A 12341-nucleotide genomic window follows, 5' to 3' on the forward strand; every position below is an offset into this window, starting at 1 on the left:
GGGGCCTACAACTAAACCACTAGTCCTCCTTATATAACCCAGGCACGGATCGCACAGAAAACGCTTCTTCCTTTAGTGCATATTCTCTCGTTGCCGGGGATACGTTGCAACAGAGCTGCTCCCTAGCAATGGCTATTGTACCGTCGCCTGTTTTCAGAGCTTTTACGTAATAATATGTTTACATGTCACAATATTATGAAATATATTTTGTACACTTGCCAGTATGTACGGTAGCCACGGCTGTTGAAGCGATGTACAAATGTTGAAATGGAGTGTATGGACGCGAATCCAATCCTCAATGGCAGCATTCTTCTTTCTACTAAGTAGAAACTTAGCTTCAAGAACCCAAAATTCAATCCAACATAAAAAATCTAAAAAATAAAAATAATACAGAATATTGATTTCAAGAACCTCTCTAAATAAATATTTGTCATGAACTTGACGACAGCCGAAGACAGAAAGACTACTGTTGGCAGATCCACCACCGGGCGGCATTAGTACTATCTACAAGCAGCGCTTAATCGGCGCACTGTGTTACCACAGCGTCACGCAGCATCAAATGATTTTATTATGGAGGATGACATCAGCAAATTTAAATTCCTTAAATCGTAATATGCAGACGTGACTGATGTTTCGGAGGAATTACTACTTCCAATTTCAGTGTCGAAAATTAAGCCGAGAAAGGGAACAGCAAGCAGAAGGGAAGAAAGCAGGGAAATTTAATCTTCGGCCCTATAGATGGAGACAACAGGATCTTCAGAAACGTCGGCTAATTTCTAATCTAATTTACACGACATTGCGCATTAGAACACGATATAAGTTCTTGATTTCAAATTCTCTCCCACTTGTTTAGTTTCTTTTTGATATTGTGTAAACTGCGGGACTGCAAGGAAAACAAAGAGAGCCCGGGGGAAGACCGGGTATTTCTTGGTGTAATATTAAATAATTCGGGGGATGATACTTCCTGCATTGATGCTCAGAACCAGGCAGCACAAAAGCAGGGCTCATCATACCATCTTCGTCAAATATTTGCCTCGCCTCCTACGAGCCCTGACAGTCAAATGGGGCTGCTCAGCTTCTGAAGGGGTGGGGAGGCTATCACATGACCATGGAGGAGCGCAGCGTGTAACCACATACTAGATGGGGGGGGGGTTGCCGCCCATCATTCCAGCAATGAATACATCACATTTCTCTGCACTTATATCTCGAGCGGAAGAAGGAGCACTCAGTGGCGGCTCTTGCAACGCCACTTGACGCGACTCCCAGTACACTTGCTGTCTCCAGCCACCACTGATAAGCGGCTGGTTATTAAATATTTTCTGGAATGTGAGGACCCGTAGTGAGGTGGATGTCCATCAAAGAAGTGTCTCGGCTGTTCCTTCCTAGTTTCTTGATTCTCTTACGCTTGCTTAAACCTCATAAATGGAGACAATACTTTCCTCCGAAACGTCGATGGACTAAAGCCGTTACATCCCAGACGAAATACTCTTAGTTCTACTTACTTCAGCCTCTAACAGAAATGAACACCAGGAATTAATTAAATAATTTTCCTGGGGAGTAAAGCGCGGCCGGCGCGTAAGCCTGACATCACCGCCATCTGTGAGCCGATTGTCTAGATAATGTGGGACCCTCAACGTCTCACAACCCTATGGGCCTTCACGGCCTGGTACAGGGATAGCTTTACTTTTCACAAGCTCAGTCACTGAAGTAAATGGTAAAGGTGAAGTTGTCCTTGTGCTTAATTAAGCGCTACGTCATGAAGGCGGATGGGGGAGCGGATGTATAGCTCCACTCTTTCTTGACCTCGGCACTGGATGGAGGTGAGTGGTCACCTTCACGCCCGCCTTACACTCCGAGGAAATAGTCGCTGTTTGTTATGAGAACAATATAGAACACATAAATACATTGTGTGAATAAAATGTTGAGTTGAGGATGGTACATATTGTAACCACTGGTCTTCGAATGTTTAAAAATATTCAATTTTAACATTCCGGTTTCTACTGTATTACCTGTATAGAGCTCTGGATTATCTTTGTTCCTACATACTACTAATTTAAGAAAGATTAAGCCGTTATTATCCGGGATGTGACACTGTGTATTCCGATACAAATCCGCCAGTGTTTCGGAGGAACTACTCCCATGAACCAAGCCACACGGGGGAGCCAGCGGGACATCTCTAAATCCATATACAGAAGGTGACGGGTTCGAATCTCGACCAGGGCATCAGTTATCCTGGTTGAAGGCTTTGGTTGCCTTCGTCAGATTTTCGAGCAAATGTCGGAATATTATTGCGTTTAGGCCAATCCCGATTCCTTCCAAATCCTTTCCAATTCATTTATTCTTTTTTCTACTCTTCGACGCATTAAAGACTAACTGCTGACAACATCGTTTAAAAACCGACAATAAAAACGCGAGGACCCTGTAGATTGAGTGAAAGTCTAGCCGAGACTCAAGCACCTTGCTGCTTGATTTACGAGTACTCCGAATCGTCGGTGCGCTTCTACCGAACTATGTCGTGGCACACTCCAGACAACACTACACCTAACGCCACTGGTTGCTTTGCCTACAACGTCGCGGTTAATACCAGCTCCCTCACAAAAGGCATCCCACAACGCGCCGCGACGCTTTGTGTCCTACATACACGCGCCTAAATCCTGATTTACTTGTTGCAATCAGGAGGGACTATTTACCCGATCCGTCCTGGAACGCGTCTTCAAGTGGTCTCATATACACACTGAAGGGCATTATTTCCAATCCGTTGCGTTGTAGGGGTTTATTTCTGTCCCCCCTCTCTTCTCCAGAGTTTTCTAATCAACAGCTTAGCTGTTGCACTTGTACATCTGTGCTCCTCAGCTGATACAAGCCGACAGTGCAATGTTCTCGTGATCGAAATTGTAATTACTCGTCCAACAGAAAACCGTCACATTACAATGGCGATATAAGTATCAATGAAAGTGCTTTGAATGTGTGCAAAGGCTGGAAGAAATTTGGTGATCATTTCTGCACTAAATCATCAAATTCCCATTTGTCCATCAGATTAACAACGAATGTAACCGCCAAAGGACTTGAGGAACATAACATTGTCATGTGTCTATAGCAGGTTCTGGGCTTGACCGTTCACGTTATATTTACAGCAATAAAAGTTCCTGTATAAAATGAATTCAGATATTTCAAGTTTACAAAAAACTGAGCATAATTAATCGTCTAATTTCCTTCCATACAAATCGGGGTGCACAGAACACGAAAATTGGGGAAAACAGCAAGATGACCTCATCAGAAAATTGAACACAGACACACACAGAGCAAGATGATCTGGTAAGGAAAGCTTACGCAGACATACAGTGCGTACAATCAAGTGCGCGCCGCGGCTGNGTACATAAACATATAGACAGCAAGGTGATCTCATAAGGAAAGTATACATAAACATAGAGACAGTAAGGTAATCTCACAAGGAAAATGTACATAAACATATAGACAGGGAGGTTATCTCATAAGGAAAATGTACCCAGAAATAGAGACAGCAAGGAGATCTCATATGGAAAGTGTACACAGATATTGAGACAGCAAAGAGATCTCATATGGAAAGTATACACGGGCATAGAGACAGCAAGTAGATCTCTTATAGAATTGGTACACAGACATAGAGACAGCAAGGAGATCTCATACGGAAAGTATACACAGACATAGAGGCAGGAAGGAGATCTTATAGCATCATTTAATTTGTTCTCAAAGTAACGAACGTTGACTAGAAGTTCGGATCGACCACTCACTCTGCAACTAGGACGGNGGAGAGCTCTTATGGAATAGGTACACAGACATAGAGACAGCAAGGAGATCTCATATGGAATACGTATACAGACATAGAGACAGCAAGGAGATATCATACGGAAAGTATACACAGACATGGAGACAGCAAGGAGACCTAATAGAGAATAAATACACAGATATAGAGACAGAAAGGAGATCTCATATGGAAAGTATACACAGACATAGAGACAGGAAGGAGATCTCTTATGGAATACGTACACAGACATAGAGACAGCAAGGAGATTTCATATGGAAAGTATACACAGATACAAAGACAGCAAGGAGATCTCTTATGGAATAGATACACAGATATAGAGACAACAATGAGATCTCATATGGAAAGTATACACAGACATAGAGGCAGCAAGGAGATCTCACATGGAAAGTAAACACAGACATAGAGACAGCAAGGAGATCTCTTATGGAAAGTATACACAGACATAGAGACAGCAAGGAGATCTCTTATGGAAAGTAAACAAAGACATAGAGACAGCAAGGAGATCTCTTATGGAAAGTATACACAGAAATAGAGACAGCAAGGAGATCTCTTATGGAATAGGTACACAGATATAGAGACAACAAGGAGATGTCATATGGAAAGTATACACAGACATAGAGGCAGGAAGGAGATCTTATAGCATCATTTAATTTGTTCTCAAAGTAACGAACGTTGACTAGAAGTTCGGATCGACCACTCACTCTGCAACTAGGACGGTGCAGACCTCGATGTGAAGACCGAGTGTGTGGGAGTGCTAATGCACACGGGACGGGGGCAGTGATAAAGCAGTACGAAGCAGTAGAGGAATGGTCATTATCAGGGAAAAACCGAGAAAATTAGGAGAAGAAACTGTTATGGTGCCAAAAATGTCACATGAAACCACTTGACCTATCAACTTGAGCTTAATTACTTACTTACTCACTTACTTACTTACTTATGGAGCTGAGCTCTTCTGGAGGAGAAGCCAATTCTGCAGCTACTCAAGAATTTCCCAGCATTTTATGGAACCCGAAGGTTCATTACCGTGTTCACAAGAGCCCTCCACTGGTCCCTATCCTNCGAGAGTGTAACATATACTTAGTTTTCTCTGTGTTTACTTCTAGACCAACCTCTTTACTTGCCTCAATTATAGCTTGTGTGTTTTTCTTTATGGTATCTACATTATCACCCAGTAGATTCACATCATCGACATAGACCAACAGCTGATGTGTCCTGTTTAATTTCAGTCCCACCTGGTTTCCCTATACCTTCCTAATGGCATATTCTAACGCAAAGTTGAAAAGGAGTGGCGATAAAGCATCTCCTTGTTTTAGACCACTCTGGATAGAAAATTTATCCGCCAAATATTTACCTATACAGACTTTACTATAAGTTTCGTTTAAACACATTTTATTCAACCTAACTAGTTCCATGGGTATCCTAAACTCTATCAGAATATTGTACAATACTTCTCTCTTAACTGAATCATAGGGTTTCTTGAAGTCTACAAATAACTGATGTACTGCCTCATTGTACTCCCATTTTTTTCTCTAATATCTGATAAATGCAAAAGATCTGATCTGTAGTAGATCTGTTACGTCGAAAACCACACTGATGATCCCCAATAATTTCATCTATATATGGACTTAACCTTGAAAGAAGAATATTGGATAAAATTTCGCATTAAGTTGATAGCAGTGATATCCCATGATAATTGCTACAGTCAGTTTTATCACCCATCTTGTGAACTGGTAAAATAATAGACTCATTCCACTGATCAGGAAATTTCTCCTTATGCCAAATAGAAGTAATTTGATTGTGGATCTTAGAATGTAATATTTCTCCTCCTGCTTGAATAAGTTCTGCCGGAATTTGATCACTACTTGGCGATTTATACATTTTCAATTTTGCAATAGCAATTTCAAATTCCAAAAGGGCTAGGATGAGGTACTAACGGCTCAGCTATATAGATTTCTGTCTGCCTAACATCACTGCCCTATGTACAATCAATAATTGGGAGAAGTAGTTCCTCCACCTATCAAAATGTTGTGGGAATCTGCAAGCAGATCACCATTCTCATCCTTCACTAAGTTACTGCTAGGCTGGTAACCCCTCTTAAAGTCATTTATTCCTCTATACAGGTCTCTAATGTTCTTGTTCTTACTGTTCATTGCAAGCTCATCAATTTTGTGTTTCAGATATTCCCACTCTTTGTTCCTGAAGTGCCTGCTGGTTTCACGTCTTATATTGCTCAGATTATCCCCATTTAACTCGCTTGGATCCTGTAACCATTGCAATTTGGCCTGCTTTCTTTGATATAATAATTTTGAGCCATGGCTTATGCTTCTTCAGTTCATAACAACCAAGACTCTCTTTGGCAGAAATTTTTATATTCTCTCTAATAGTTTCCCAAGCTTTATTAACATCCACCTCAGTTTCCAAATTTTCCAAAGCCGTGATCCTATTTGAGATTTCAACACAATACTGCTCTTTACCCTCTACCTCATTTAATTTCTTGAGATTGAACCTCTCCATATGAATTCTGTGTGTTGTTTTTTGCTCACTGTCAGTCTTTCCCTAACCTTTGCCACCACCAAGTAGTGGTCAGTATCACAATCTGTTGCCCTGAATGATCGGACATCAAGTATACTTGAGTGCCGTCTCCTATCTTTCAAAATATTGTCTATTTGATTGTGTATCTTCCCATCAGGAATGTCCAAGTAAATTTATGGATGTTACGATGTGGGAACATGGTACTTTTGACAATAAGAATTTTCGATGTGGCAAAGTTTACTACCCTAACTCCATTATCATTACTAATTTCATGCAAATTCTTATTCTCAGTTGTTGATTTGAAAATGTGTTCCCTGCCTACTTGGGCATTGAAATCTCCTAACAAAATTTTGGTAGGGTACTTCGTGGAATTTATCAAATACATGTTCTCGTTCTTCATAGAATCTATCTTTCATGTCATCAATTTTATCTTCTGTTGGGGCGTGAACATTCATAACAATGATATCACACCAGCGGCCTCTTAGTATTATATCAGCTTGAGCTAGGTATGAAAAATGAAACGCCAGTTAATGGGGCACGCGGTAGCGTATTTGTTTGAGTCATTATGCATCAAGCCGGAAGGTCGCGGGTTCAAGTCCCGATGTGTTCATTGGATTTTTCAATTCACCTAATCCTTCCAGACCCTCTGTAGTCCCGGGACCGACACAGCCTCTAACAGAAATTAGTACCGGGAATCTTCCTGAGGGCAAATGACGGCCGGCGAGTAAAGCTGACAACCTTGCCATTATCTGTGAGCCGTTTGTCTAGAAAATGTGGGTACCTCAACGTCTCACTAATCTATGGGCCTCCACGGCCTGTTGCAATGAGAACTTTAAGTTTACAATTTTACCTCACAAAATCGTAAAGATTTAAGAAAGAGTTTTACACGAGTGTGAAACTAGGTTTCTCATTAAGGGAATAACATACGTTAAGGGTTTTTGAGAGCAGGGTTCTCAAGCAAGAGGGAGGAAGTGACAGGGGGTGGAGAGAATTGCATAATGAGGAAGTTCATAAATTATCCCCTTAGCCAAATATTGTTAGAATAATCAAATGAGGGAGGATTTAGCACGCATGGGAGAAAGGAGAAGTGCGTAGTTTTTGTACGAGAGACTGAAGTAAAGAGACCACTAAGAAGACCCAGGCGTAGATGGAAAGATAGTAAAGCCAAATCTATACTTGTGTTTAACGAAATAAAAGTGGATTGGGGAATTCAGTTACGAATTTCCACGCTTGATGTGGTCATATTCAGGCACCGGCTGCTTTATCCCAGAGAAAGAGTTCCGGGTAACAACTGTGTAGGAATGTAAGATTTGAGGCTTTCACGGCGGTGACTATGAAGAAAGCAGTCTTCTGGGATTTGGCACCGTGTATATGTGGTGTTAACCGACGTTTCGGAGGAACGTATCGCCCCCATCTTCAGGGTAGAAGAAAAAGTATANTCGGTTAACACCACATATACACGGTGCCAAATCCCAGAAGACTGCTTTCTTCAACTGTAGGAAGCTTGGTGGGCCCCAGAGCTTGTCTGAGAACAGCAGAGATAAAATAACTCGTGCCCCTGTGGGGGAACGTAACATCTATTTCTTGGTAATCGTGGTCTTAGCCTATCCCACCATTGGAGATAAAATGATAATATTAAAATGGATAGTAACGGAATAGTATAGGGCTGCTTGGAGTGAATTTATCTGGCTGTGGGTACGGGCTAGTGGCGTGATCTTGTGAACACAGAGCTGGCCTTGTGAGTTACAGGAAATGCTGGGAATATCTTGAGTAATTGAGGGAAGCATTTGCTTCCCATAGAGCTAATTGAATTCAGATACAAGAAATTTCTAGAATTCTTTTATGTCGTTTTTGCTCGTCTTGCGTGGTTTGCAATGTCTGTACTTTCATTTCCTGATGGGAGGGCCGCTTCTGTTCGTGGCGCGGGGGGGGGGCNAAGAGGTCTGCATGGAAGCTGATGACACACCTGTGCACGTGACCAACGCCAGAACTTAAATCATGGGATCCACTATCAGCCACAAGTGCTCCATTCATTAACATACAAAGGAACACTCAGATGTTCCGATATTGAGGTTAGCTCTTTCTACAGGACCCAGCAGAATGTCTCCCATCTCACCTGAACATGGAAACAGATCCACCTTCCGAAACTTTGTGTTCTCTAATGTTCTTACGAAGGGCAGAGTCCAAAGTCTCAGCAACTCTACTTCAACGCAATAACTCCACTTCTCGTACAGAAACGTGAAACAGGGTGCTTTTGTGTGACGCCGTATAATCTGTTACAAGTTTATCGACATTTCGGAGACACATGTTATTGCAGTCTTCAAAGGTTGAATATAAGACCAAGCATCAGCAAAGAAAAAATCAGCGATTCGCGCCATGAGCGCGGTACGTCCCTCCGAAACGTCAGTAAAAATTTATACCGGTCCATACGACTCAGACCCGAGAAGAATACTCCTTCATAGTCACAAACTCATCAACCTCGAAATCCATATCAATGACCGTGGATTATTTAACGACGATGTCAGTAGCTGCACTCTACATATCGTGATGTCAGGATGAATTGTAGAGGATTTGGAAGGAGACGGAAGTGACCGGGCGAGATTCGAACGGGACAATTGCTGAATACGGCTCATGAAACTTACATCCGTGTGGAATTCCGTTTGAATTTTGGCTGGAACCGTGGATAGTACGACTCAAGCTCTTAGTAGTTTTCCTCAGTCTCTCCAGGGAAGTGCCTGGCTAGCACAGCAGTTAGTATGCCACTGCACCTGACACATCTGACTGAGGGGACTCACAAAAAAGAAAAACTCCGTGGCTTGAGTCCCCTCTTTCCCTACACAATGAGGAGCTTCAACTCTTCACCGAATATAACTGGAATGATAAAGTCAAGAAAGAAGGAAAGATGGGAAGGGAATGTAGAATGAGAATACATACAGGGTTCTGGTGACAGAGCCAGAAGGAAAGAGATCACTAATAAGACCTAGATGTGGGTGGGGGATAATATTAAAATGGATCTTAGAGGCATAGCATAAAGTGGTATGGATTGGTTTTATCTGGCTTAGGACAAGGACAAGTTTGTGCTCTTATGAACACGGCAATGAAGTTCTCCGTTCTATAAAATATTGGGAATTTCTTGAGTGGCCGTACAACTGGAAGCTTCTTAACAAGGACTCAGTCGCATGGAGTTAGTTAGTCAGTCAACTTGCTCCTTTCATCATTACGCGGTTGCTAGCAGGCTGACTGGAGCAGTTTCCACTGGAAGAGGTAAGCTACCGCTAGCTAATACTGAACGTACAGGTATTACTCAGGAATACATCTCATATAAAGTTCAGTGTTTTCTAACTTTTCGGCAAATATTTCAATCGCCATCTTCAGGATTAATTAATTTTGAATGATTTTAACGAATTGGAGGTTACACCTCAAACTCATATCTCACAGCGAGATCTATTTAAGGGCTTCCAACAAGGCAACAAAAAATTAACTATGAAGAAGGCAACTAATTTTTTTGTCGAAATGCTGGAGAACTTTCAAAATTTATTCGGCGTATTCCAGAAAGCCAAGGTCAAACACAGCACCCAAGAAGTCGGCGTTTTGTTGGCAAATGGACACAATTTTGGAATAGCAATTCAGAGAGACCTCGCTTTGCGAAAATTCGATCCGCATTACAAAATCTCGGCTTGGCTTCTCATCCCAAATCGCTTCCGCACAGATGGAAAGGAGTGGGAACGGAAAAGGAAACAAACTGACACACGCTCTGCTCTGACGTAAATCTCTTTATAAGAGTTTCTGCTTCTAATATTTTAACGCAAGGTAAAGCTGTCCCTGTGGTTAACTAATTGACCACTACGCCACGAAGGCATATGGGGGAGTGGATGTATAGCTCCACATCTTCTTGACCTCGGTACTAGTTTGAGGTGAGTGGTCAGCTTTACTTCCCGGCCGCTTTACCCCCCCCCAAGGAAAGAGCCCATTGTGGCCATTGGATGTGAGGTTGGGTGGACCCCATAGCCGGTCTCGACGCTGTGGAGTAGAGAAACATTTCTTGCCCTTGCCGGGAATCGAACCACGGCCGTCCAGCCCGTAGCCCATCACTATATCGAAGTCTAATTTTACAGAAAAAAATGGTTATTAAATTTTAATAACCACTGATTCAACGTCAAAAATATATTATTGTTATTATTATTGAAAGCCTCTGCATGCCTTCATATGACGTCATGATCAGGTGGGGCAGTTGCTACGAAGTTTGTTGTGGAACTGTCCTACTTTCTTTTCGCTACGTTATTGAAACACAGACCCAGTTCTCAACAGGTTCACATTGTATTAAGGTAAAAGATTATTAAAGCAGGCCGTGGAGGCCCATAGGTTTCTGAGACGTCGAGGCTCCCACACTTTCTCTAGAGTGTCTGCTCACAGATGGCGGTGAGGTTGTCAGCCTTACGTTCCGGCCGCCCTTAACCCCCCCAGCAAGATTCCTGGTACTCATTTCTGTTAGAGGCTGAGTTGACCCCTGGGCCATAGTGCTGCTGGAAGGATTAGGTCAGTTAAAAAATCCAGTGACCTCATCAGGATTCGAACCCGCGATCCTCTAGCTTGTAGCATAGTGCCTCAGCCAACTATATTACTGCATGCCCCTGGAAAAACACTGTATGGTAACTAATGTGAACATTCTGTCAATTTAGGATGAATAGTTGAAGTGAGCCGGACTTTAGGTTCTGACACCGGTGGTTATGAAGAGTAATATCTTCTGGGGTATAACACCGTGTATTTCGGACGAACTTATCGTCTTCATCTTTAGGATCGAATAATCTGAGCAAGATATTTTCCTCTGAAACGTCGGTTGACTTTCAGCAGACTACTCATATTATTCTGATGAAGTATGTGTTTTCAGTTTATTTAGGTGTAACATATTTCCCGAATTGTAACAGTGCGCGTGTAGACAACAGCGGTTTGGCATTCCGAAACGTCCAGTTACGACCTCTCATAAGGAAGGTGAACTATTCCATATGAACGCAGTAAGACTTGACAGGATGTAAACACTTACCCAGCTGTAAGGCTGTTAGGCCACATCAGAGGACACCTGCAATAAAAACACAGGACACCTATTAGAAAACACACCACATCTGTTTCGCCAGACAATTAATTAAACAACCAGCTTCCATACCGCAAGGATCTGTTCGCGTTAATTGCTACCATCAGCTTATGACTGCATCCTTCCGGCTTGCGTGAAACCGACATATGCCTGAAAGAGACTGTTGTCTGGGATGTGATACCGTGTAACATGGTAGAAGTCTACGGACATTTCGAAGGAGAATACTGCGCCCATCTTCATGGTACATTAAGCTATGAAAGAGACCAAAATACATACAAGATTCAAGCAGGAATGCATGCTACTTCCTTTCCCTCTGCACATGAATGCTGAACTGAAACGCATCTGGAAGGACGAGCTAGTGACTTAACTGAGGTACTGTCACGGTATTTGTCTAGAGAGACTGAGGAAAACAAAGGAATGCCTCGGTCAGAATTGCTGATGGTTTGGTCGAGATTCGAACCAAAGAGATTTACGGTTGTATCTTGCTGGCTTACTCTCAAACCCGAAAAACGGAGATAATATTGTCACGTGTATGAGCGACTATAGATGGAGTTTAGATTGGTGGCTCGATTTATTAACCACTTACAGGTCGTAACTACAGATAACTATAACACTATCGCTATTTCCATACTTTACAACATCACGCCAAGTCTTTTGCAGACTGCAGTGACTTCACTAGTAGTTGCCTGGTAACGGCTTCTAACAATGACTAGTACTCTGCTTCCGGTCTTAAGTCCTCTCTGCCCGGCAACTCTCTTCCAACTGAACTATTCTTCAAAGCTCAGCGTCAGAGTTACTTTACACTCAATCAGTTCCCCTTTGCGACAAGCCCCTTGAGACTCACGACCAGTAATTTTCTTCCAGCTGAGCACTTGTGATTATAGTCCTTATGTAATATACTCTCTGACTAGAGGA

At 42.3% G+C, this 12341-nt stretch overlaps 1 protein-coding gene across 4 annotated transcripts in view; it reads right to left on the reverse strand.

The window, feature by feature from the left end:
• Positions 1–12341, reverse strand: part of LOC111863504 (homeobox protein OTX2-like) — a 96761-nt gene that overhangs the window by 49027 nt on the left and 35393 nt on the right. For all 4 annotated transcript variants that reach the window (XR_004512913.1, XM_033751091.1, XM_033751092.1 and 1 more), the window contains exon 2: positions 11379–11414. Coding sequence is in view for 3 of the 4 variants with exons in the window: in XM_033751091.1 (XP_033606982.1) it covers positions 11379–11404 (26 nt within the window). In the remaining variant the exon portion in view is untranslated. The remainder of the gene's footprint in view (positions 1–11378; positions 11415–12341) is intronic.

Source organism: Cryptotermes secundus, unplaced genomic scaffold (genome assembly GCF_002891405.2).
Source record: "Cryptotermes secundus unplaced genomic scaffold, Csec_1.0 scaffold63, whole genome shotgun sequence".
In the NCBI taxonomy this organism is placed as follows: domain Eukaryota; kingdom Metazoa; phylum Arthropoda; class Insecta; order Blattodea; family Kalotermitidae; genus Cryptotermes; species Cryptotermes secundus.